General features: G+C 39.8%; 1 protein-coding gene across 2 annotated transcripts in view; it reads left to right on the top strand.

Annotated features, from left to right (window-relative positions):
* Positions 1 to 26,837, top strand: part of myh9b (myosin, heavy chain 9b, non-muscle) — a 73,720-nt gene that overhangs the window by 28,966 nt on the left and 17,917 nt on the right. Inside the window, exons 4-29 of one of the 2 annotated variants that reach the window (XM_039687538.2) lie at positions 1,667 to 1,694; positions 1,791 to 1,884; positions 2,932 to 2,952; positions 4,285 to 4,377; positions 5,300 to 5,363; positions 6,100 to 6,198; positions 6,288 to 6,431; positions 6,621 to 6,716; positions 7,568 to 7,839; positions 7,964 to 8,137; positions 10,209 to 10,382; positions 10,466 to 10,580; positions 13,898 to 14,085; positions 14,275 to 14,396; positions 15,949 to 16,018; positions 16,200 to 16,360; positions 17,110 to 17,218; positions 17,500 to 17,631; positions 19,225 to 19,431; positions 19,590 to 19,727; positions 19,810 to 19,933; positions 20,909 to 21,080; positions 23,342 to 23,554; positions 24,790 to 24,934; positions 25,022 to 25,228; positions 26,687 to 26,791. In XM_039687538.2, coding sequence (XP_039543472.2) covers positions 1,667 to 1,694; positions 1,791 to 1,884; positions 2,932 to 2,952; positions 4,285 to 4,377; positions 5,300 to 5,363; positions 6,100 to 6,198; positions 6,288 to 6,431; positions 6,621 to 6,716; positions 7,568 to 7,839; positions 7,964 to 8,137; positions 10,209 to 10,382; positions 10,466 to 10,580; positions 13,898 to 14,085; positions 14,275 to 14,396; positions 15,949 to 16,018; positions 16,200 to 16,360; positions 17,110 to 17,218; positions 17,500 to 17,631; positions 19,225 to 19,431; positions 19,590 to 19,727; positions 19,810 to 19,933; positions 20,909 to 21,080; positions 23,342 to 23,554; positions 24,790 to 24,934; positions 25,022 to 25,228; positions 26,687 to 26,791 — 3,467 coding nt within the window. The remainder of the gene's footprint in view (positions 1 to 1,666; positions 1,695 to 1,790; positions 1,885 to 2,931; positions 2,953 to 4,284; positions 4,378 to 5,299; positions 5,364 to 6,099; positions 6,199 to 6,287; positions 6,432 to 6,620; positions 6,717 to 7,567; positions 7,840 to 7,963; positions 8,138 to 10,208; positions 10,383 to 10,465; positions 10,581 to 13,897; positions 14,086 to 14,274; positions 14,397 to 15,948; positions 16,019 to 16,199; positions 16,361 to 17,109; positions 17,219 to 17,499; positions 17,632 to 19,224; positions 19,432 to 19,589; positions 19,728 to 19,809; positions 19,934 to 20,908; positions 21,081 to 23,341; positions 23,555 to 24,789; positions 24,935 to 25,021; positions 25,229 to 26,686; positions 26,792 to 26,837) is intronic. The other variant, XM_039687540.2, reaches the window with a different exon arrangement.

Here is a 26,837-nt window from a genome sequence, read left to right on the forward strand (position 1 = left end):
GTCTGTGACCCACACTCATTACTGAGCTCTGCAGGCGCTTTACGAGACTTACGTTTCATTACTGCTCACAGTACATGCTTAAAGTTGAACAAGGCTGCGTTTATTCGATCAAACATACAGTAAAAACTGTGAAATATTAATAATACTATTTAAAACAGCTGTTTCGGGATTATTTAACAAGTAGAAAGTTGAAAACAACAGCATTTATTTAATAGAAATCTTTTGTAACATTATAAATGCGTTTGCTGTCACTTTTGATCAGTTTAAAGCGTCATAATAAAAGCATTCATTTCTTTAAATAAACGTACTGACTCCAAACCTGTGAGCGCTAGCGTATAGTATTACATCTTTAATTTAGCATATCTAGTCCCTGAAGCCTAAATGGTAATATAAAATTTCACCACGTTATTTGTACGACATTAAAAAAAGGCATATTTATAAACGAGCGAGAATAATGCTATACTATAAATTATTAATAGTTGCGTTTATTGAATCAAAAGTATGTTTGTTACAAATAAAGTGGAATCAAATGAAAATAAATAAATCCCTGAAAGTGTTGCTTTATCAAGAGTTTTATTCATCTTCTTTTAATGTGCCGTTTAATCTCTAAAATTGTGTGTTTTTGGTTGTTCAGTAAAAGCGAGTGTTCGTTTATTTTTGTTCGTTTTCTGGAAAGGCGGCTCCTTCTCCAGTCACAGGAAGCCAGATCTTGACTTCCTGTTTTGTGGTGTGAGCACTTCCTGCCGCAGAAACTCAGAAGGGTTTGTTCAGAGCCGATAGAGGCGCGTTTCCATCCGGAGCAATTTATAGCTTCATTCAACTGACCAACATTACCAGTGACTGACAAGAAGAACATTACAGCCAAACTTCAGCTTGTTCAGAGTATCCAGTTATCATGTGGCATCATCAGTTCATGTTGTTCTTCTGAAGAAACGTCATGCTTCCTAATGATATCTCCCAGGGAGAAGCATGTGCAGAGTGAACAGAAGCGGTCCTAGCGCTGAGCCTTGTGGTACTCCATGCTGAACTTGTGCTTGCTAAGACATCTATTAACATGATTATTTCCTGCCAAATAATCAAAATAAGTCAAAATACAAAATGATACTGCTTTTCTAATAAAAACAAGATTTAAATCATTAAAAAAAAATCATAATATCATTATTTCCTGCCAAATAACATCACTTAAAATATATTTTTTTTTAAAACAAAAATATTTCATATATATATTTACAAAAATAATATATATATATATATATATATATATAGTATATGTGTATATAAAAAAGTATATATGTGTATATATTATAAATAAAATATACAAATTTGAGAATTAAATTAATAAAAATAAAATATGAGTAAAATCATAGTTAAGACATAAATATAAGTATAAAATAAAATCTAAAAGTATTACTTCCTACCACATCTCCTCACTCAAAATACCTTAAACTTATTCTGCATAAAAAAGATAAATGAAATAAACTAAAATAGAATTAAAACTATTAATAAAATTGTGAAAAAAGTGAACAATTCAAGTATACATAAAATACAAAAAAAAAAAATTTTCTGTTAAATAATTTCACTCATAAAACTGCATAAAATGCGAGAAATAAAGTGCTTGGCGAATGTGTTTGCACTGTGTAAATGATTCGTTCTTCTCCTCCAACAGACCGCGAGGACCAATCGATTCTCTGCACGTGAGTCACATGGTCTCGCATGTCTTCTATGATTATGATTTGTCCATGAAAGCTGTGCTTGATGTCTCACCCGTGTGTGTGTGTGTGTGTGTTCAGGGGCGAATCTGGAGCCGGAAAGACAGAAAACACCAAGAAGGTCATCCAGTATCTGGCTCACGTGGCCTCGTCTCACAAGACCAAGAAAGACCAGGTTAGTTCCAGATGACCGAAGCGCTTCTGTTCATAGATAGAGTATAGGTGGAGTTTCCTCCGCTAGTGTTCATGCGTTCTCCACCCTGAGCTTTCATCTGGGTGTACATCATCAGATCAGATACGGCTGGTTTGATGATGGCAGGGAGTTTGAAGCCGATCGCAAACATCATCACCCATTAGAGCAGCTGTAGGTCCCTTTAATCGCTGATGACGTCACTTCCTCATCCTACTGTCAACGCTTCAATTGAACCGAACACCGCTGGACATTGTTAAAAAAAGAAGTCAAAGGAGGTGCTTAACCTTCAGGAAATGAAACTATTACAATTAAAAAAATATGAATATTAATTTCAAATATTATTATTATTTGCATATTATTATTAATACATATTTATTTAATTATTATATATATAATAATTAAATAAATATTTATATTATAATTAACTAAATTTATTTATATATATATATGTGTAATAATTAAATTTATATATATATATATATATTTATATTATAATTAAATAAATTTATATATATATACATAGAAAATTACAAAACTTAAACAACAAAATTAATATTTGTTACGCTAAAATAAATAAATACAAGGTTAGTAAATAACATGTATACATTTATTTTATTTTATAATTCAAATTAATTTATTTTTACATTTATATTTATTTATTTGGATGCATACATATTTTTTGCATATTGTATACACTAAATAGGAAAATTAAAATAAAATAAAAGTTGTTTTAGATTTCGTAATTGTAACGAAGTGTCTCTAGTTTGCAGCCGGTTTAGATCTGGCGTGTGGAAGTATTGAGCTCGACTAGCGCCGGTTTGCCAATACGCTTGTCCTCGTTTGTTCCCTGTTCATGGAACAGAAATCAATCCAGGGTGTTTTGGAAAAAAATAAATGATGTGTTGAGTGTGTTTTCCTGGGAGTCTGATGTTTCTGATCAGTCATCCTGGAGTGGATCTGCACAGAGAGCCGGTGTGTGTGTGTGTGTGTAAGTTGAAGGTTTGAGTGTTTTTCTCTTTGTACCAACAGAGCACCTCCATCCTGTCACATGTGAGTCTCATCATCTCTCCATCTCCGTCTCATTCCCATCTCCCACCCCGTGTCCCGTATCTCGCTGCTGCTGGGTGAACAAATGAAGCCGAAACACAGACGCACGACCCTGAGATCCAGTCAATCTCATCACAATAGTGTCTGGCAGAACGAAAGCCGGATCATTTTGAGAACTTAGTGGTGAATGCACTTGATTTAAGTGCAAATAATATCTCAGTGTCGTCCGTCTGAATCCCGCGCTGCGTCTGTGTGTGTGTTTCTGCACTCGTGGGATCTGGGTTTGAGAACTGCTGTGTGTGTGTGTGTGTGAGCGAATCCCTCCTGCGGCGGGACTCATTACATCAGCAATGTTGGGAAACACAAACCTCATGCTGCTGGAATGTTTTTGTGGGTTTAACGAGACTTGCTTTACAAGAGCATGTGAAACGCTTTACAGGGAGATCTCACATGCTTACATGAGTTTAGGTTAACTTAGACAGCGCTAGTTAAACATTTGTGCAATGGAAGATGGATTATAAACTGTGGAGATTGATGTGGGCAGAGTTTAGTCCATGTAAACTGGATCAGGCCCCGCCCCCTAGGAGGAGGATCCTCTAGTGATATCGTTGATGTGGGCGGAGTTTTGTCCATTTAAATTGGATGGTACAGCAGAGCTAATGAATTAGGCTCCGCCCCCTAGGAGGAGGATCCTCTAGTGGTGTCATTGATGTGGGTGGAGTTGTAAATGAGATGGTTACATCAGAGCTAATGCGTTAGGCTCCGCCCACTGGATGTCCATCCACCTAGAAACGTAGACTTGGCTTAAATGGACGATTTACATGCGTATAATTAATAAATAATTTTATTTGATATATTCATCTTAGAATGTCACATCTCTTCTTTTAAAGTTTAGTGAATGTCATTTTACTTTCATTATTATTGAAGATTTAATAATTTATTTATTTTTTGTTACAAGTTACAACCAAATATACTATTATTATTAATATTCTGAATTTGTTTCAACTCAGGTTTTACTTTAATTTTGGTTGAAGTTTTAGTAGCTTTTTGTGTTTCGTGACAACAAAATGTATTACAGTTTTTATTCATATTTGAATACTAATCCAGGTAAGAGTTGAAAGTGAATGAGCGTGTGTGTGTGTGTGTGTGTTCAGAGGTGACGGGACCGCTCACTCGGTGTTGTTTGGGATTGGGGATCAGACCGCGCTTCATCTGTGTGTTTGTTTCAGCTGGTTTGTGTGCGAACAGCTTGCGATGTTGCACTGAGGAGCTCTTCTTCACAGTGATTGGTTGTTTTGAAGTCACATGTCTGATGATGGGTGTGTTTGAGCACAGGGCGAGCTGGAGAAGCAGCTGCTGCAGGCCAATCCAATCCTCGAAGCCTTCGGCAACGCCAAGACCGTCAAGAACGACAACTCCTCTCGATTCGTAAGAGCCGCTCCGCATCTTACATATTGCAGCTGTTGATTCAACAACTCAAACATACATAACTTTTTACATGAATAAATTAATAGACTGATTGGAAACTCTCTAATTATGCTAATTATCCGGCAACATTAATAAACATGCTAGCAAGCTTACTAGAAACATGTTAGCAATTTGCTAAATCATGCTAGCACTGTGTAAAATATGTGAGCAACGTGTTAAATCATGCTAGCAACGTGTTAGCAATGTGCTAAATTCATTCTAAAAAATATGTTAAATCATGTTAGCAACATGCTAAATTATGCTAAATCGTGTTAGCAATGTTAAATCATGTAAGCAACATGTTGAAACATGTTATAAATATCCTAAATCAATGTCTTAAATCTTGCTAGCACTGTGTGAAATGTGCGTAACATGTTAAATCATGCCAGCACTGTGTAAAATATGTGCGTAATGTGTTAAATCATGCTAGCACTGTGTAAAATATGTGCGTAATGTGTTAAATCATGCTATCAGTATGGTAAATCTTACTAGAATCATGTTAGCAACGTGCTAAATCATGTTAGCAATGTGTTAAATCATATTAGAAGGATATTAGCAATGTGCTTAATCAGCATTCTAACAAATATGTTAAATCATGGTAGCAATAGCAACAGGTTAAAACATGCTATCAACGTCTTAAATTGTGCTAGCAATGTGTAAAATCTTACTAGAATCGTGTTAGCAACATGTTAAATCGTGTTAGCAACATGCTAATTTCATTTGTTAAAACATTTTAATGACGTGTAAAAAATGCTAACGAGTTTGTTAAAACATGTTAGCAGTGTGCTAGAATATGTTTATTAATTGACATTGTGAAGTTTGAATTATTCAACTGAAAACAGTCGATACGTGTGCTTTATCTTCTGTCTCTTCTGTGTTACAGGGCAAGTTCATCAGAATCAACTTTGACGTTAACGGCTACATCGTTGGAGCCAACATTGAAACCTGTATCTTTACGTGCTGGTTAATATGATGATGCTTTAACGTGAACAATGAGCTTCTTTACGCTGGAAATTAACCCATGGGGAACGATGGCTTATTTGCATGGCAATGTACTAAATCATGTTAGCAACAAGTCAAATCATACTTGAAGCATGTTAGCAATGCGCTTAATCATCATTCTAACAAATAAGTTAAATCATGCTAGCAACACGTTACAACATGCTATCAATGTGTTGAATCATGCTAGCAACAGGTTAAATCATGTTAGCAATATGGTAGAACATATGTACTAAAACATGCTAGCAAAATATGATACAGCATGCTAGCAATGTACTAATTCATGCTAGTAATATGCTATCTTGTTAGAAACATGCTAGCAACATGCTAAATCTAGCAAGAAACATGCTAGCAACGTGTTAAACTTCTTAGGAATGTACTAATGTGCTTGTTATGATGTTTTAAACGTGAAAAAAATTAGCTTCTTTACCCTGCAAATTAACACATGGTGAAAGTAACAATGGCTTATTTGCATATTTATGAGGTTGATAACATTAGCGCGACTTGCTTTTAATGACCTGAAGCTAAAAATGGCTAACAATACTTTCTGTGACTGTATGTAGAGCATGAATAATTAAGGAGACCAGAACTACTGAGCCCCTTTCTGATTGGCTGTTAGCACGGTAGCCTGTTAACAGTCTTTATTCGAACATTGGTGTGTCAGTCCTTGACTCTGAGCGTCAGACCTGTTGGAAAAGTCCCGCGCGATCCGTCAGGCCAAAGAAGAGCGAGCCTTCCACATGTTCTACTACATGCTGTCCGGCGCCGGGGACAAGCTGCGCGGTGAGTGTGTGTGTGTGTGTGTGCGTCACGCGGCTCATCTGATCTCCGCTTGTCCAGCTCGAGACTCACTCTGTTTCTCTGCCCATCAGCTGAACTGTGTGTGGAGGGCTACAATAAGTACCGGTTCCTGTCCAACGGGAACGTGACGATCCCAGGACAGCAGGACCGAGACATGTACGTGGAGACCATGGAGGCCATGAGGATCATGAGCATCGCAGAGGAGGAGCAGATCGGTGAGTAAATATGGTATTTTTAAAACCACAGGCAAGTGTTTTTTTTTTTTTTTTACCTCATTGGAATCGAAATTAGGAATTGATAAGTAGAATCGAATCGGAATCATTAAATCATCATTAGGGTTTAGTATCATGTGCCTGCAGTGTGTTTGAGGGAGTTTAATGGTGTGTGTGTGTCGCCCCCTGCAGGTCTGCTGAAGGTCATGTCGTCTGTGCTGCAGCTCGGGAACATGTCCTTCAAGAAGGAGCGCCACTCGGACCAGGCTTCCATGCCTGATGACACAGGTGAACGTCACACACACCTCCGTCTGCTTTAGCACTAACTCACGGTCTCTGGAAGGTTAATTAGCTTGACCACCAGCGAATAGCAGGCTGAGGCTGATTTATAGGAGAGTCATGTGATTTGTAGTCTTTAATTATGTTTCAAATTCGTTTTTATTTATACTTTTCAATATTGTATTTTAGTCTTTAATAATATTTAATTTTAATTTTTGGTCTTTATTATTTTGAATGGTTTATTTTTTTCATATTTTATATAATTTGTTATAGTATTTATTAAATATTTTGAACTAGTTTTCATTTTTTAATTTTATATTTTCTTACAGTATTTATTGATATTTTGAGTAATTTTTTGTCGTATTTTGAGTATTTTATTTTTGGTCTTTATTAATATTTTTGAATTAATGTTTATTTTTATATTTAATTATATTTTGAATTAGTTTTTATGTTATTATTGTGTTTTTTTATGTTTTGAATTCGTTTTTTGTGTATGTTTTTGTAGTTTCCTTTTCTTAATATTTCTAATATTTTTTTTTTATAATTTGTATAATTTATTAGTTTAATTTGATTAAAAAATAATCAGTTTGAGTAATTTTACTACTTAAATCACATTTATTTGCAGTTAGTTGCCAAGGCAGTTTTTTTGTCTTTTTTTTTTTTTTGTAGTTTTGATGAAGATAAAGTGTTTTTGAATTTAATAGTTAAAATAGTAATAAAAGTAATTGAATAGTATAATAAATAGTTGTAGTTTTTGTTAATAATAACAGCTCTGCCTGTTAGTCGAGCAGGTTGGAGATGTTAAACCAGTGTCATCAGGTTGAATATCTCTAATCGTCTCTATCTCTCCGCTTCTCCAGCCGCACAGAAGGTGTGTCACCTGATGGGCATGAACGTGACCGATTTCACGCGCGCCATCCTCTCGCCCCGCATCAAGGTCGGCCGTGATTACGTGCAGAAGGCCCAGACGCAGGAGCAGGCCGAGTTCGCGGTGGAGGCTCTGGCCAAAGCCACGTACGAGAGGATGTTTCGCTGGCTGGTGATGCGCATCAACAAAGCCCTGGATAAGACCAAGCGTCAGGGCGCCTCCTTCATCGGCATCCTGGACATCGCCGGCTTCGAGATCTTCGAAGTACGGATAGATCGTTCATGTTTTATTTTATTTTTAAAGGTGCACTGTGTAATTTTTAGCAGCATCTAGTGGTGAGGTTGTGAATTGTGAATTGGTGTGTGTGTGTGTGTGTTCATCTCCGCAGCTGAACTCGTTCGAGCAGATGTGCATTAACTACACCAACGAGAAGCTCCAGCAGCTGTTCAACCACACCATGTTCATCCTGGAGCAGGAGGAGTACCAGCGCGAGGGCATCGAGTGGAGCTTCATCGACTTCGGCCTCGATCTGCAGCCCTGCATAGACCTCATCGAGAAACCTGTGAGTGGCTCTCCACCAATCACGTGGCTCCAAGAACCATCACATGACATCTAATGGAGTGGTTTCCATGTTTAAGATTGGAAAACTACCCGATACCCGTTATTGTCTCTCCACAAATCACACGGCTACTAGAACAGTCACCTGACTAAAAATAGGGTGGTTTCCATGTTTAAGATTGGGAAACTTGGGAATCTAGATACCTGTTAGTGTCTCTCCACCAATCACGCGGCTCCTAGAACAGTCACCTGACTAAAAATGGGGTGGTTTCCATGTTTAAGATTGGAAAACTTAGGAATCTAGATACCTGTTAGTGTCTCTCCACCAATCATGCGGCTCCTAGAACAGTCACCTGACTAAAAATGGGGTGGTTTCCATGTTTAAGATTGGAAAACTTTGGAATCTAGATACCTGTTAGTGTCTCTCCACCAATCACGCGGCTCCTAGAACAGTCACCTGACTAAAAATGGGGTGGTTTCCATGTTTAAGATTGGAAAACTTAGGAATCTAGATACCTGTTAGTGTCTCTCCACCAATCACGCGGCTCCTAGAACAGTCACCTGACTAAAAATGGGGTGGTTTCCATGTTTAAGATTGGGAAACTTAGGAATCTAGATACCTGTTAGTGTCTCTCCACCAATCACGCGGCTCCTAGAACAGTCACCTGACTAAAAAAGGGGCGGTTTCCATGTTTAAGATTGGAAAACTTTGGAATTTAGATACCTGTTAGTGTCTTTCCACCAATCACGCGGCTCCTAGAAAAGTCACCTGACTAAAAATGGGGTGGTTTCCATGTTTAAGATTGGGAAACTTGGAATCTAGATACCTGTTAGTGTCTCTCCACCAATCACACGGCTCCTAGAACAGTCACCTGACTAAAAAAGGGGCGGTTTCCATGTTTAAGATTGGGAAACTTGGAATCTAGATACCTGTTAGTGTCTCTCCACCAATCACGCGGCTCCTAGAACAGTCACCTGACTAAAAATGGGGCGGTTTCCATGTTTAAGATTGGGAAACTCGGAATCTAGATACCTGTTAGTGTCTTTCCACCAATCACGTGGCTCCAAGAACCATCACATGACATCTAATGGAGTGGTTTCCATGTTTAAGATTGGAAAACTTTGGAATCTCTAGATACCTGTTAGTGTCTCTCCACCAATCACACGGCTACTAGAACAGTCACCTGACTAAAAATGGGGGGGTTTCTATGTTTAAAATTGGGAAACTTGGGAATCTAGATACCTGTTAGTGTCTTTCCACCAATCACACGGCTCCTAGAACAGTCACCTGACTAAAAATGGGGCGGTTTCCATGTTTAATATTGGGAAACTTGGGAATCTAGATACCTGAAGTGTCTCTCCACCAATCACACGGCTCCAAGAACCATCACATGACATCTAATGGAGCGGTTTCCATGTTTAAAATTGGAAAACTTGGGAATCTAGATGCCTTTTAGTGTCTCTAACAGTCACATGATTTCTAATGGGGCGGTTTACATGTGCCATGTCCATGTTTTTGGGTTTAAGATTGGGAATCAAGAAGTTCATTATTGCTTCCATCGAGAAATCCATTATTCTCTTCATTCGATTTAGATAGAAAGGTAGTAGTTGGTTCTAGAAGGTCAGAAATGGCCATTAGCTGGTTTAGCTGGTTGACTAGCTGGACTTTCAGCCAATGGAGCCAAGGTGTACCTGGTAGATCATCTGGTTGAGGTTAAGGTGTACTTTATTGTCCCGGATGAAAATTTGTCTTTTGCTCAAAAAACAGCCCCTGCGTCACATGAATCAGAATAATGCACACAAATTAAAAACATTAAATAAACAAACCCGGTTAGTGAAGGTCAACCAATATCAGTTATTATTTATAAACATCTTGACCAATCAAGTGACTCCTAGAATGATCATGTGATTTTCACTGGAGCTGTTCTCATGTTGTTATTCAGATCCAGATGTTTACAATTAGGATTCAAACACTGAGATATCCATCATTTTAAAAACTCTAAATCCTGAATGATGTCCTCATGATCTTCTGTTGCTTCTTTCTGTGAGTGTAATCTGTGTCGCGTGTTTTCCAGACGAGTCCTCCAGGAATCCTGGCTCTGCTGGACGAGGAGTGCTGGTTCCCCAAAGCCACGGACAAGAGCTTCGTGGAGAAGGTCCTGCAGGAACAGGGGACGCATCCCAAATTCCACAAACCCAAGAAACTGAAGGACGAGGCCGATTTCTGCATCATCCACTACGCTGGAAAGGTGCGGACTTGCTCCCCGGCTGAACCCGTGTGCGGTTTCGAGCGCCATCGGGAACATTAACCGTCTGCGATTGTGTTTCTCAGGTGGATTACAAGGCGGACGAGTGGCTGATGAAGAACATGGACCCGCTGAACGATAACGTGGCCACGCTCCTCAATCAGTCCACAGACAAGTTCGTTTCAGAGCTGTGGAAGGACGGTGAGTTGATGGATCACATTCGATACGCTCTTCAATGAGTATTAAAGGATTAGTTCACTTCAGAATTAAAATTTCCCGATAATTTACTCTCCCCACACGTCATCCAAGATGTTCACGTCTGTCTTTCTTCAGTTGAAATGAAATCTCCATATAATGGACTTCAATGGCGTCCAAGGTCTAAATAACAGCTTCAAAGGCTCTACGTGATCCGAGCCGAGGAATAAGGGTCTTATCAAGCCAAAAAAATAGACATTTATATGCTTTCTAACCACAAATGTGCGTCTTGCACTAGCTCTGCGATGCGCCACGCACATTGAAATAGGGCTGTCGCGATAACCGCAAAATTGCAGTACCGCGCTTCTGACAAGTCAACCGCAGAGGATTGCACGTAACCGCAGCAACCGCGATATTCACGTTTTTTTTTTATAAGGCTTCTTCTTGTTTTGAACTTCATGCATGTGTATTGAATGTTAAACAAGTTCATAATGATAACAACAAGACTGTTTATCTTGGTGATGTGTAGCCTACAGAGGCTTCACACAGACAGTGAATGAGAGAGATCTGCAGAGCGCGTGCGATTACCTGCGTCTGTCTTTGAAGTCGTGAAAAGGTTGCCGTTTCAAAGGAAAGCGAAATATTTGTCGTATCATCATTTTAACCTTCACGCCACGGGTATTTTCCACTAATGCGCGTCAGCAGCAGCGCTGGTCAGCATCCCACAGCGCGACCCAGATAGCAAACTGACATTGAATCAACGTGGAAATATGACATCGAAACAACGTTGATCTGACATTGTTTTCCTCATCGAATTAACGTTGAACCAACGTCAGACGCGTCATTCTTTCAAAACTAACGGAAAATCAACTTGAAATCAACGCGTTGTTTCAACGTTATGAAAGCAAACCAATTTTCGATTTTCATTTAGCTTTGAAGAATGCCGCGTCTGACGTTGGTTCAACGTTAATTCGATGAGCAAAATCAACGTTGTTTTAATGTCATGAGAGACGTCGCTTCCACATTGATTCAATGTCAGTTTGCTGTCTGGGGAGGAAGCCGCGGAAAATAATATCACCGAGTCACGCATTGAATCAATGCTATATTGGTCTCTAATAAGTGAAGCATCAGCTTCCGCGTTACCCATGCGACGCATTGCTGATCAGCTGAGCCTTGAAAAGTGGAACTCAAAGTTAAAAATAATTAACATCTTGTTTCATTACATCTCTTTTAACGAATCAGCTTCTTTGAACGTGTTCGTTGAATGAACGATTCAAAGTCCGTTGTCATAACAATATGCGCGCTGAGTGAAAGCCTTTCAATCATGCTTTCAATGCGCATATAGACGCTGTTTAGTTTCGGTTATTTTTTAAATGACCTCGTTTTTGTACACATCGTAAACTTTATTTATATAGCAACAAATACTTATAAATTAAATAAATAAATAAATGGCGGTAATACCGCATATCGCGCTATTGAGCCACTCAACATTACCGCAAGGGAAATTCCATAACCGCGACAGCCCTACATTGAAAGGTCACATGTATTCCGGTTAAAAGAAATTCAAAATCGCCCGACATCATTGTTTTACCTATTATTATTATTTTTTTGTATATAATGTTTTACTTGGTGTTTACACGTATGCTTTGTAAACTCTAGGTCGGTACTTTCGCCAATGTCACGCTTGACCTTTCAACGTGATTACGTAATGTGTGGCGCATCACAGCTAGTTCAAGATGAGCATTTGTGGATAAAAACTATTAAAATTTAATTTTTTTAAGAAAATGAGCGATCGTTTCTCTAAATAAGACTCTTATTCCTCGGCTGGCATGAAACTCACATTTTACCTTCTTCGACCCCATTGAAGGTTTTCTGCAAAAACCCTAATTTCGACTGAAGAAAGAAAGACATGAACACCTTAGATGGCGTAGATGTGAGTAAAGTATCAGTCATTTTTTAATTCTGAAGTGAACTACTCCTTCAAAGCAGCAGGTTGATGGAGAAATGTTGACGTGAAGGCGAACAATGACTGATGCATTTAGATCTGGACACCTTTTACACGGCAAAATCGGTGGAACTCACTGGATTTGTTCTCTTCTGCTCGTATCATCTGGTGTTTGGTCCTCTGTTTTCATCCATCCATCCGTACGTGCCTTTTTTCTTGTCCTCCTGGACCTCTGTACACACCGTCTCCATCTGTCCGTCTCTCAGAGGTCCAGAACTGTCAGAGAGCTTATTTCTATCAGCGTTTTCCGTTCCTTCATTTAGAACCAGGTGACGTCTCTTCTTGATTTTTCTCTCTCCCCTCCGTGACTTTCTTTTCCTGCTCCATCCATCCATCCATCAGCTGTCCTGTGTGACTGTTTCTCCGAGGTGTTGATGATGTTTCTCTGATATCTCTGCTGTCTCTCCTCTCTGTGTAATAGTGTGCTTTGGCGCCCCCGCTGTTGGTCTGTGGTACTGCAGAAATGGGTATAAACTGCATGGGTTTGGTTCTGTTCTCACTCGTGAAACATGACCACAGTATGCAGTTACACACACACACACACACACACACACACACACGGGGTTCAAAAATTCACTTTTCGCATTATCTGACAATGGTGGGTTTATAAAATTTGGGAAATTCATTTTTGCTTTGTGAAAATAATAATAAATATTTAGCGGTTTTTCCACTTTTATATTACTTATCGTATCAGCATTGTAAACTAGCCAGACCCACAAAAACATGTAATGTCATGTGCAATGCAAGTTTTCTGCCTAATATGTATATAAACAATAAGCTAAATGAATAAATGTAAATAAAGAACAGTTTAAAAACTGCCTGCTAATTTGATTTAATTCATTTGATTTGCTCTTGATTTACAAAAACAAAACAAAATACATGACTGTCGTTCCTACATTGTGGAATTGAAACAATGTGCTGCTTATTTTAAAGCGGTGGCAAACTGAAAACATTTGTTTTATTTGCACTTTTTTTGTGCTTGTTGAGCCTCATTCATGAAACACGAGGAGAATGAATTGTTCGTAATTGTTCTGAAGTTTGTGTCAGGTGTTTTCATGAACGAGGTTAGTGGTTATTTTTGACCCATTCACACTTACGTACGTGTCACCTGCACTGCATTGAGTTGGATCCGTTTTCCCGTGTGTGTTTCCCCTCCACTCTTCACCAGCATCGTGTGTCTCTGTGGTTTTGTCACCAGTGCTGACGTGTGTTTGACCCACTGAACCGTGGGACGTTTTCACATCATCATGACCCGACTGCATGCTAGAGATGAAGTGCTGTGCAGCGCAGTGACCCTCTCTCTCTCTCTCTGTCTCAGTGGACCGTATCGTGGGCCTGGATAAAGTGGCCGGGATGTCGGAGCTGCCGGGAGCGTTTAAGACCCGTAAGGGAATGTTTCGGACGGTTGGTCAGCTCTATAAGGAGCAACTGTCCAAACTCATGGCCACCCTCAGAAACACCAACCCCAACTTCGTCCGCTGCATCATTCCCAACCACGAGAAAAAGGTACGAAAACCCTTAAAAACAGCCATATTTATGAAAAGATACTTGAAAAGTGAAACACTGGCTTGTGGACCAACTAAGTACTGCAAAAAAGTACTATTACGTCAACTATTTGCTTTAGTGTACGCATAACTGAAGTGTTTAGGCTTAATGTGTCCTGAATTCATCGTAAGTGCTTGTGTTTTGTGTCAGGCGGGTAAGCTGGACCCTCACCTGGTTCTGGATCAGCTGCGGTGTAACGGTGTGCTGGAGGGCATCAGAATCTGCAGACAGGGTTTCCCCAACCGCATCGTCTTCCAGGAGTTCAGACAGAGGTATCTGGATATGTAGCATCTGTTACAAACTAAATATAACGTACTTAAGTTCAATTAGTAATGGTGCATTCACACCGGACGTGAATAGCGCATCAGGCGCGAATGATTTCAAAGTTAAGTCAATGTAAAGATGTGGTACGCATGTAAAAAATTCCTGTGGCGCGAATGAGGTGTAGAGCGCGGCGCGAATGAGGTGTGGAACGCGGCGCGAATGAAGTGTGGAACGCGGCGCGAATCAAGTGTGGAACGCGACGTGAATGAGGTGTAGAGCGCGGCGCGAATGAGGTGTGGAACGCGGCGCGAATGAGGTGTGGAACGCGACGTGAATGAGGTGTGGAATGCGGTGCGAATGAGGTGTGGAGCGCGGCGCGGATGAAGTGTGGAACGCGACGTGAATGAGGTGTGGAATGCGGCGCGAATGAGGTGTGGAACGCAGCGTGAATGAAGTGTGGAACGCGACGTGAATGAGGTGTGGAATGCGGTGCGAATGAGGTGTGGAGCGCGGCGCGGATGAAGTGTGGAACGCGACGCGAATGAGGTGTAGAGCGCTGTGCGATAGCCGCAAATACGCCTCATTCATGCGTCAATTCCGCGCGAATTGAGCGTCTGGCGCATTAAGCGCGTTATGCGTGAATTATTTAGTTAGCACTATTTGTGCATTAACGCATTTGATGCGAATTCGCGCCTGCCGCCCGAGTTGAAAAATCTGAACTTTGGTGTCAAACTCAGGAGCCTAGCTGCTTGCCCAGATGAAGTATCTGGATCTGGATGCTTCAATAAATTATTTTGTAATATAATTTGCACAACAAAGAAAATATTTTATCACTCAAAACTTTATTTCAATATACGAGACAAGTTCATTTTGCACGGAATGTTATTCATTCCATATCTAGATTATATTAAATGTTATTATGATGTGAAGACAACCAACATACATGTGCATAAGTTCGTGTCTGGACGTGAGAGAGAAAAAAAATCACAGGACAGGTTAATAACTTTTGGAGGCTGGCTCTATTTATCATCAAAACAAAAATAAATTATATATTAGGTGGATGAGGGGCGAGGGTGATCCTCGCTCCGATGCGGGACAACAGGTCATCAAACTGGGCGCGGGACAGGCGGAAGTACCGCTGACAGCGGCCGTCATCCAGACGCAGCTCCTGCAGCGAGCAAATGGTGAAACTCGGCAAACGGTTCGCCTCCGAAGGGTCCGGTGGACACAAATACGGCAGTGATGATCCCCGTGTCGCTGTTCTATCTCTCCAGAGCAAATACAGCGCAGTGACTCTCTCGATGAATGCTCGGTCGACATAAAAAAATGTCCGCCAACGGATTTCGATTCTGACGTGCGTAAATTTCGCATCAAACTTTTGTTTACGCGCGTCAGTTTCACTCTTGACGCGCGAACTAACACAAAGTGGTCAAGTGTCAAACTAGACGCGAATTTGACGCGCTATTCGCGTCCGGTGTGAACGCACAGTAAGAACTAATTCAAAGACCTGATTGTGTTTTTTCCACTGGTGTTAATGGTGGTTTGTGTTTTTTCACTCAGGTATGAAATCCTCACGCCCAACGCCATTCCTAAAGGCTTCATGGACGGCAAACAGGCTTGTGTGCTGATGGTGAGACCAATTTTCTATTTGAATTATAGACGTCCGGTGTGACTTTAGCACAGGGTTTTTGAAACCCCTGGTGGTTGGTGAAGGAACTGCGTTAGTGGAAGGTTAATTAATCAAAACATAAAAATGTCAAATTAAAATGAATAAATGGTTTTTAAATATAAGCTGTTCATCCGTGTCTCAGATCAAAGCGCTGGAGCTGGATCCCAACCTGTACCGGATCGGACAGAGCAAGGTGTTTTTCCGTGCCGGAGTCCTGGCTCACCTCGAGGAAGAGCGAGACATGAAGATCACCGACGTCATCATCAACTTCCAGGCCTGGTGCCGTGGATACGTCGCCCGCAAGTGAGCCTTACGTTAGATCAACACTTGTTTTACTCAATATTGACAACAGAACAAGTGCACTAAATGATTGGCTGATTAGTTATTGCTAGTCAGAGGCAGTTATATCAGGTGGAGGGACGTTTCTATGTGGTAATCCATAAAACAGCGATATTTATTAGGGATGAGTCACAATTTAAGTGTAGAATATCGAATAGGTTGTGCAACTGTCTACAAAAATCCCTATGTTTGTGTTGTCATGTAACCAGAGGGTGACGTAACGCACCGAAAAGCTGTCACAAAGATCCGGCAAAAGTAATGATTATGAATATCAAATATAGCAAGGAGACATTTTAATTATTTACTAATAAACTAGTGTTTTCTGTGTCAAGGTCGTCTGACGATGCTGACTCGAAATACTCTTTAAAGAAAGGCTTTCCACAAAACAAAACTTAATGAAATGGTCAAAATCATGTCTGACAGCTATAAACGTCTCCCGATATATTGTATATTGTATATATTACTCATGCTGTTCACTTTTCATATAATCAACATTAATATAACATTTTATTTAAATATGAAACTAAATGTGTTTTAACACGTAAAGAACAGAAGAATTGAATGTCGCAGCAGGATTTGAGCGAAGTGCGATTTTCCAAGAATAATCAAATAATTCCAGACATTTTTAAATATTATTTTTGCTTGAAATGTCCATGCCTAATATTGATGTCATGTGGTTTTGAACACTGTGTGTGTGTGTGTGTGTTGTGCAGGGCGTTCGCTAAGAGACAGCAGCAGCTGACGGCCATGAGAGTGATCCAGAGGAACTGCGCTGCTTACCTGAAGCTCAGGAACTGGCAGTGGTGGAGACTCTTCACCAAGGTTAACACACACACACACACACTCACGTTGTGTTTTCATGTTTTATTGGGACTTTTCATAGACATAATGATTTTTTATCTGTACAACCTGTATTTTCTGGCCCTGTACACTAACCCAGAACCTAAACCTACCCATCACAGAAAACTTAATGCATTTTTACATTTTCTAAAAACATCATTTAGTATGATTTTATAAGCCATGGGGACCTAAAAACCCCACACAGAGACGTTCAGATGTGCCTGATGTGTGTTGTGTACTGATGCCCGGTGTGTGTGTTTCAGGTGAAGCCGCTGCTGCAGGTGAGCCGACAGGAAGAGGAGATGCAGGCCAAAGACGACGAGCTGCACAAGGTTCGGGAGAAGCAGCAGTTCGCTGAGCAGCAGCTGCAGGAGCTCGAGGTCAAACAGAAGCAGGTGTGAAGCACGTTATCAGAGACTAGTAGTTACCTTTTTCTGAATTATACATTGTTTTATGTTTATACATATATTACATTAACCCTCAGGTGCTCTTCGGTCATTTCTGTTTTGAATTTCTAAAAATCACAGCTTCATCGTAATGTTACGAAACTTGGTGACTTTTATGGCATTATGTATGTGAATACAAAAAAATTGAGGTCATGATCCAGGACGCTAAGTGGTCGTAAAAAAAAATAGTCACACTTGTGGTCTTCGGTCAAAAATGACCGACCCATAGGAAATGAATGGGAAATTGACAAAAAAAAAATTCTCTGAATTTTTGTATGTGCAATCTACAAATCAGCCACAATTCTAAAAAAAGTACACCGCAAGAAAGGGGTGACACTCTACAACATCTAGAGTGCAAAACAAACCCACCCACACACACACACACACATACAAACACACTTTTATACACATACACACCAATACATTTTGATTACAAAAAGTATGTTTTGAATTTTTAAAAATCACAGCTTCATCGCAATGTTACGAAACTTGGTGACTTTTATGGCATTATGTATGTGAATACAAAAAAATTGAGGTCATGATCTGAGCATGCTAAGTGGTCTTAAAAAAAAATAGTCACACTTGTGGTCTTTGGTCAAAAATGACCCCCATAGGAAATGAATGGGAAATTGACAAACACAAAAATTCACAAATTTTTTTTTTTTTTTTTTTTACATTTTTTTTTTAATAAAAAAATCGTTTTTGAGATTGTTTCAACTATATATTCAAATCCACCACCACCACCACCAAAAAAAAAAAAATGTGTTCATAAACATCTGGGGAATTCACATGCTTCTCCATAGAAAGCTGTACATGCCATCTAGTGGTTACACCATGATTCTACGCTTTTTCTCTATACTGTAACCAGATGGTGCTAATTTTCTTCAAAAAATATTTTTTTCTGAAGGCCTAGACACTATATTAAACTAAAATACTGCATTAATAATTTTTTGAAAAAAATTATATATATATATATATATATGCCAAAAACAGACCATAAATATTGCATAAATATTAATAAATTCAATAAAATTGTCTCAAAATACTAAATTACAAAGAATAAATATTATAGAACAAAAATAAATTGCATTGGTTTTACTGGGATGGAGGAAATTTAATTTTTAGGTGTCCGGGAAGATAACAAGTGTGACTCCGAAACGAAGAGCACCTGAGGGTTAATTATATAGTATATGATAGAGCTGCACGGTTCTGGATAAATTAAGAGTCAATGATTCTCAGCCATTCTGAATAGAGAAACTGAACAAATCAGCAATCTCTTGAATTAATGACTTACTCATAAACACTTCAGTTTTTGAACAAATCTCTTGAATTAATGACCTACTCATAACGTTTCATTACTGAAAAAATCTTGTGAATGAATGATTCAATGTTTCATTAGTGAACGAATCAGTGTTTTTTTCACTTGTTCTTCATCTTACATTTTTCACAATCTTTTTAACACTGAATTGTGCAGCCGTAGTATGTAGTTAATGAATGTAATGTAATGATATGGTAATGTGAGCTCTGTGACGGTTTCTCCAGCTGAGTGCGGAGAAGATGGCCCTTCAGGAGCAGCTGCAGGCGGAGATGGACCTGTGTGCCGAGGCCGACGAGATGAGGAACCGCCTGGTGGCCAAGAAGCAGGAGCTGGAGGAGATCCTGCACGACCTGGAGGCTCGCGTGGAGGAAGAGGAGGAGCGAGCCAATCACCTGCAGACGGAGAAGAAGAAGATGCAGCAGAACATCGCGGTAAAGATTTCATTACTTCAATGTTTCCTGTTTCCTCTGATAACAGACTCTAAATTGTATTATGGGCTTAAAATATGCATTTTCTGTGAGTAAAATATAAATAAATGTGAATTGAAGCGATTGGCTGAGTGATGAATGTGTGTGTTTTGGTCCGGCAGGATCTGGAGCAACAGCTGGACGAGGAGGAAGCCGCCCGACAGAAGCTGCAGCTGGAGAAGGTCACGATGGAGGCCAAGCTCAAGAAAACCGAGGATGACGTGATGATCCTGGACGACCAGAACAACAAGCTGTCCAAGGTCTGTCTCCACACACACACACGCTGGTTTAGATGTGTTCAAACGCTGGTGGTTTTCCTCACTGTTGTGTGTGTGTGTGCAGGAGAAGAAGCTTCTGGAGGAGCGAATCTCTGAGTTCACCACCAACCTGGCCGAGGAGGAGGAGAAGTCCAAGAGCCTGCAGAAGCTGAAGAACAAACACGAGGCCATGATCACAGACCTGGAGGGTGAGTGCAGAACCTCAGATCATAATGTCAATGATCAGCGCTATAAAACCAGCATTTAACGTTCATTGTACTTTTATGTTTATTCATTGAACCAATGCGAGAAATACAACAAAATATAGTATAATGCACGTACTATATTAAACCTTAAACCACAAACATTGCAACCACAGGCATACTTACATGAATGAGTATTTAAGTAAAAAATGTATGGCATTTTAACACAATGAAAATTTTCTCAAACATTTTCAAATTTAAAAAATAAGTCAAATACGTCAGATACGCCTTTTTGTTGCTTTATTCAATAGAGTTTGATCTCAGATAGGTATATTGGCATCATTGGATAGAGCTCATCGAGACCTTTATTTTGATATAAAGAACTCATATTCACCCAAAATGCCACTTACGCCCCTCTGGCTCCAAGGCCTCGATATGTTATTTTATAGTGTCCATTAACTACACATAGATGTTATGAATAAATCAGGCTCTGGCTAACAGTAGGCGCATTTCCATTACAGATTTGCGCAAAACCTTTTGTGATATTTTTCAAATGTCGATAAAAAACTATTGCGAAATGATGCTGTTTCCATTAACCGATGTTATGCGACTAAAACGTCTTTTTTTTCCTCTCGCGATAAGTCATTCCAAAAATCATGGCAACGGACTTTGGTAGGTTTATAACCTCTTTCACAGCCATGCACCGCACTTGACATTATTATTATTAATGGAGGAGACGCAAAATCCGTTTCCATTGCAGTTTTGCGAAAAAATCCTTTTTCGAATTGCCTGAAAAACCTCCTCATGCGAGCGTAAACTTTTTTCCGATAAACGGGAGTTTTTGCGAAATTGAGCGCATTTTCATTTCACAATTTCAATTTGTGCAAATTGAAGGGTAATGGAAACGCAGCTACTGATGTGATTTGGCGGAGGATTGATTCAGGATAAGTTGTGCTGAGTTAACTGTGTGTGTGTGTTCAGACCGCCTGCGTCGCGAGGAGAAGCAGCGTCAGGAGCTGGAGAAGAACCGCAGGAAGCTGGAGGGCGACTCCACCGAGCTGACGGATCAGATCGCAGAACTACAGGCCCAGATCGCTGAACTCAGAGCGCAGCTCGCCAAGAAGGAGGAGGAGCTGCAGGAGGCGCTGGCCAGGTGTGTGTGTGTGTGTGTGTCAGCTGACCTACAGGAGCCAATCACGACCAGGAACCAATTTCCGACAGTATGGTTTCGGGAAACAGTCGTGATTAGCTAGTTGATTTCTTCAACAATGCAGCGAGTTACAGCGCTGTACGGGAAACACACCCCAAATCTGTCTGGGCAGAGTCCTGTAATACCCCTTTTCCACCAAAGCATTTTGAGAGCCGGTTCGGTTTTTTTTTTTGTTTTTTTTTTTTACCGGTGTGTTTCGACAGTCAAAGAACCGGTTCTCGGCCAGGAAAACCAACCACTTTGCTGGACTTTTTTGGTGGAAAAGGGGTAATAGTGAAGCCAAAGTGTTTTAGTCGCCCCCCGGTGGCTGGTCCCAGTACAGCTCATTAGGGATGCACAATATATCGGCCACATTGTCGGTTTCGGCCGATATATGATAATTTTTTATGTTATCGTTATCGGCCCAACAAGAACATTTAGCCGATATCTAAGGCCGTGTGTCCACCAAAGCGTTTTTCCACGCGCCTGGCGTATGTTTTCAATTGTTTTCAATGGGAGCGCCGCGTTTTTTTAAACGCCATGAGCGTACCGAGGCGCTGAGCGTTTTTTTCACGCTGAAGTGCCGAGCGCCCAGCGTTTTTACTGCTCGCTGGGAGTTGAAAAATGTTCAACTTTGGATAAAACGCAGCGCTCATCACTGTCACTTTTTACCCAGCCGTCCAATCACAGTGGAGGAGGGGCGGGACTAATACCACACCGACCAACTGTCAAATATTCAAACTGCTGCATATATTCTGTATCATAGCAACGAAACGTCTCAACGGAAAAAACGCTGTGCTGCCAAAACGCTCTCAAGCGCCCCAAAGCACGGCGTCTTCAGCAGAGCGTCTAGCGTTTTCAGCTGGCTAAAAACGCTTTGGTGGACACACGGCCTAAAAGCCGATAAATAATGTATTAGTTTCTTTAAATGCGCACTGTTCAACATAATGCTTTTAAATTGCTTGAAATACGATTGAAATCACTTTAAAACAGGAAAATCCAGTTAAAGTGCAAAATATGCAGCGCAAGTCTGTCATATCGGCTACACAACATTAATATAAGAACATCATAATTGTGTTTGTATCTTGGCTTTTAATGAGGAGACTTTTTATAATCAGGCTCTCAAAAATTGTCTAAAAATTTGGATTTAGATTTATCGGCCAATATATCGGTTATCGGCTTTCAAATATAAAGAATTATCGGTATCGGCCAAAATTGTCATATCGGTGCATCCTTACAGCTCATAAACCCCACCCTCCTCGTGAAGGCTAATGGGACGTGAGGGAAACTAAATCAAATTGCACTTCAAAAAAAAAATTCTGAATTCAGAAAGATCTTTTCTGTAATTTTAGGTTGTTTTAAATCATGCTGATGTAAGTTTAAGTGTTTGTGTTGATCTTAGTTGTTTTATGCGATAAAATCAAGAATATGTGACTGCATGATTGACAGCTGTGATTGACAGCTGACTCTGAGGCACCAACTGACATTTTTTGGGGATTTTTGTGAGGAGATTAGAGCTTCAACTTTAATTTATACTAGAGCCAGGCCGATATATCGGCAGGCCGATATTATCGGCCGATATTAGGCATTTTCCAAACTATCGGTATCGGCAGTTATAAAGGCCGATAAATGAATATTTCAAAAATAACATAAAAACAGACGAAACACGCTTGAACCATGTCATGAGTGTTGGAGTTGTATAGTTTGTCCACTAGAGGGCACTCTACACCGCTCCTGTTGGCAACACTCGTTGAATTGTTCACGATACAAACTGCTTGAATAACAATTAAAAGATAATCCCCCATCAGTTCTCTTAACTCAAATAAGCAGGACAAAATTTGTGACTATCATGTCCAGTTTAAAAAAATAAATTAAAAAAATTTATAAAATATCGGCCGATATATCGGAAAATCGGATTTTAAAACCCCAAAATATTTGTATCGGTATCAAAATCCTTTATCGGTCGGGCTCTAATTTATACATGTTTATAACTGTTTATTTCTCATTGACACAATGAGTTTCTGTGAAGTAAACTTTGTAGTAACAGTGTATGTGTGTGAGGGACCTTAATATTCACAATATAATGTCTGCTTCTCGTTCACTACTGAAGAATCAGGTCCCAAATCAGCACTTTGACTTTGGCGGCTTCACTTTTTTTCGTCCATCTACTTCCCTAGTCCATGTTCCGAGTGTGTGTCTGACTGTTACTGACTGTTCCCCACCAGGATCGAGGAGGAAGCGGCGCAGAAGAATCTGGCGCAGAAGAAGATCCGCGAGCTGGAGGCGCAGCTGAGTGAGCTTCAGGAGGACCTGGAGCTGGAGCGAAACGCTCGCACCAAAGCGGAGAAACACCGACGGGACCTGGGAGAGGAGCTGGAGGCCTTGAAGACCGAGCTGGAGGACACACTCGACTCCACGGCCGCGCAGCAGGAGCTCAGGTCAGCACACACACACACACTCAGTTCTCTGTCAGAGATAATTATATCCTGCAACAATACAACTGCATTATAGTTCCTTCATTTTTATAAGTCGAATTTAAATGTTCTACTGTAAGTAGGGCTGGGTATTAACACAAATTTCACAATTCGATTAGATTTTGATTCAAAATTGATTATTTTGGATATCAGTTACAATAAAGGAAATCAAATCTCTTAACTAATTCTGTAAACTATGGGAGTCTAATTGTAGCCTACTAGCTTCATTAGCCTAATATGAATGTTGAACTGTTTTGTAGCTATAGAAACACTTAAATTACACTTATTTATTATTATAATAAGAAGATTATATGAAATATAAACATTTAAATGGTGGCTGTCATAAAAACTTGCCAAATTTATTCAAATATGCATTAAATATCGAAGATCATTAAGATTATAATGCATATGTAATATGGTGTATATATTTAGCAAAATGCTCCTCTCTAGAGTTATTTTTTCTAGCTGACAAACGAGTTTTCTGAGGTAAAAATGACGATACATGACATGATTACAAGCTGTTTAACTGACGTCTTTCCACGGTTGAAACGCTGATTGAGCGAATCAATGTGACATGATACGTATTTCGATAAGTTGTACTCTATCTTTTAACACACTTTCATGTTTATTTGGCGCTGTAACTGGTATTATTAAGCCGGAAGAGAGATCAGCGCTGCTGCTTCTCTAGAGGTGCGCCAGAGCGATCTCACGCCACAGCGCCAAAACTCTATTTATGTTTTTGAATTTCTAAAGAAAATGGACGTAATTTGAAAATTGAGACTTTGTTTCACATCAATAGTAACAAAGGAAAAAGATTATTGCGATTTTTTTGGATGCGCGCAGCCGCGATACAATGTCCCATTCATTTAAATGAAACAGGATGACTAATCGATTCTTGAGATTTAAGAATCGATATCGGTTCGTAAAAATGAGAATCGATTAATATCGAGAAATTGATAATTATTAGCCAGCCCTAATTTGGTTAATATGAAAATAATAATTCAATATCGCATTTTATAATGTTAAATTATTAAGATTTAACAACTGTGTAAATGTAATGTCCATGTTTGAAGTCATTGCGAAGACCATTTTTCTTGTAAACACCCTTCAATTGGCATCAGAGTTTGGACTGATCAGAGTCTCTGTGATATGAGATCAGATGTTTATATCTCTGGTATGTCGTTGTGTGTTTGGTGCAGGACGAAGCGTGAGACTGAAGTGGCTCATCTGAAGAAGTCTCTGGAGGACGAGGCGAAGGTTCACGAGCAGATTGTGGCTGATATGCGCCAGAAACACGGCCAGGCCTTCGACGAGCTCAACGAGCAGCTGGAGCAGGTCAAACGGGTGAGACACACACTCACACACACATGAGTTCAGTCACGCTTGCGGCTCTGTGTCCTCACTCACTCCCTCCCTCCCTCCGGTGGACAGAACAAGGTGTCGGTGGAGAAGACGAAGCAGGCTCTGGAGTCTGAGAGGAACGAGCTGCAGATCGAGCTGCAGACGCTCATGCAGGGCAAAGGAGAGTCCGAGCACCGCCGCAAGAAGGCCGAGACGCAGGTGCAGGAGCTGCAGGTCAAGCACGCCGAGAGCGAGAGGCAGCGGCTCGAGCTGGCAGAGCGGGTCAACAAGATGCAGGTGCGCAACATCAACGCCACCGCTTTTATATACTCAAATCATTCTAGAAAATCAACAGTCCACAAGAGACTCAACATGAATAAATACAAAACAAGTCTGTGTTTCAGTGATTTCCAAAATGCCACATAAGTAGTAAAAAAAAAAAAATCATGCTTTGGTAAATCAAAAGGAGTAGTTCACTTTTAAAAAAACTTGCTGATAATTTGCTCACCCTCATGTCATCCAAGATGTCCATGTCTTTCTTTCTTCAGTCGAAAAGAAATTAAGGTTTTTGATGAAAACATTCCAGCATTTTTCTCCATACAATGCACTTTAATGGGAACCAAACGGTTCAAGGTCCAAATGAGAGTTTCAGTGCAGCTTCAAAGGGCTTTAAACGACACCAGACGATGAATAAGGGTCTTATTTAGGACCCTTGGAGTCATGACTCGAAAAAAAGATTTGTTCATTTCGATGAACAGGAGAGTCACGAACAGAGCAAGACGAGCGTTTGTGCTTATAAAACTTAAACTTTTTTATTTATTTCTTAAATGAGTGATCGTTTCACTTGATAAGACCCTTATTTATCATCTGGAATCGTTTAAAGCCCTTTGAACAAGTTTGTAGTTTGCACTTAAAGTTTTTTTTGGACCTTGAACCGTTTGGTTCCCATTGAAGTCCATTTTATGGAGAAAATGCTGGAATGTTTTCATCAAAAACCTTAATTTCGTTTCGACTGAAGGAAGAAAGACATGGACATCTTGGATGACATGGGGGTGAGTAAATTATCAGCAAAAGTTTTTTTCAAAAGTGAACTACTCCTTTAACTGGCATAAAATGTTGAAATTCTTACATAAAACGGCAAAATCATAAGATGAAATGAAAAAAAAAATTTTTTTAACAAAATTTTGACTTGACAGATGTAATTATGAGTTGATATGATCAGAAGTTTGTAAGTCAACAATCACTATTTATAATTTTGACTTTATTTCTCGTCTTAATTTCAAATTTCTGTAGTAATTTCGTCTTTGAATGTCATGATTTTTTTGTTTAGTACGTCACAATTTCAACTTCAATAATGTCATAATTTCAACTTTTTGTTGTAAAAGCGACTTTCCATGTTATAGTTTCAACTTTTGTCATATTTTCGACTTTGCTTATAATATCACATCAATTTTTATGTCATAACTTCTACTTTATTTGTCAGTTGCGATTTAAATGCAAAAATGGGCTTCCATACTTTTGTCACCCGTGAAATATTTTCTGGAAGGACCTTGGACAATTAAAGTTATTAATTTCAATAATTTGACACAGTCGCACGTCCATGCACCTCTGATAATGGTCACATGACATACAATATTTCATCTTTACTGAAGTGTTTTACTTCGACCACTTTTTTTAGACTCTAGATCTGATGATATTCCATTTGAACTTGTATTTGAGTGGTGATTGTAATATTAATGTCATTTCCCTGTCCAGATGGAGCTGGATAACGTCAACAGTCTGCTGAGTGAAGCCGAAGGGAAGTCCATCAAAGCCACGAAGGACTGGTCTGCCGTAGAGTCGCAGCTGCAGGACGTGCAGGTACACATGTGGGAACACCACTGAGGGATCATGGGATACTCCTGCT

This window comes from Pimephales promelas, chromosome 3, assembly GCF_988280905.1.
Source record: "Pimephales promelas chromosome 3, fPimPro1.hap1.1, whole genome shotgun sequence".
NCBI classification, from domain to species: domain Eukaryota; kingdom Metazoa; phylum Chordata; class Actinopteri; order Cypriniformes; family Leuciscidae; genus Pimephales; species Pimephales promelas.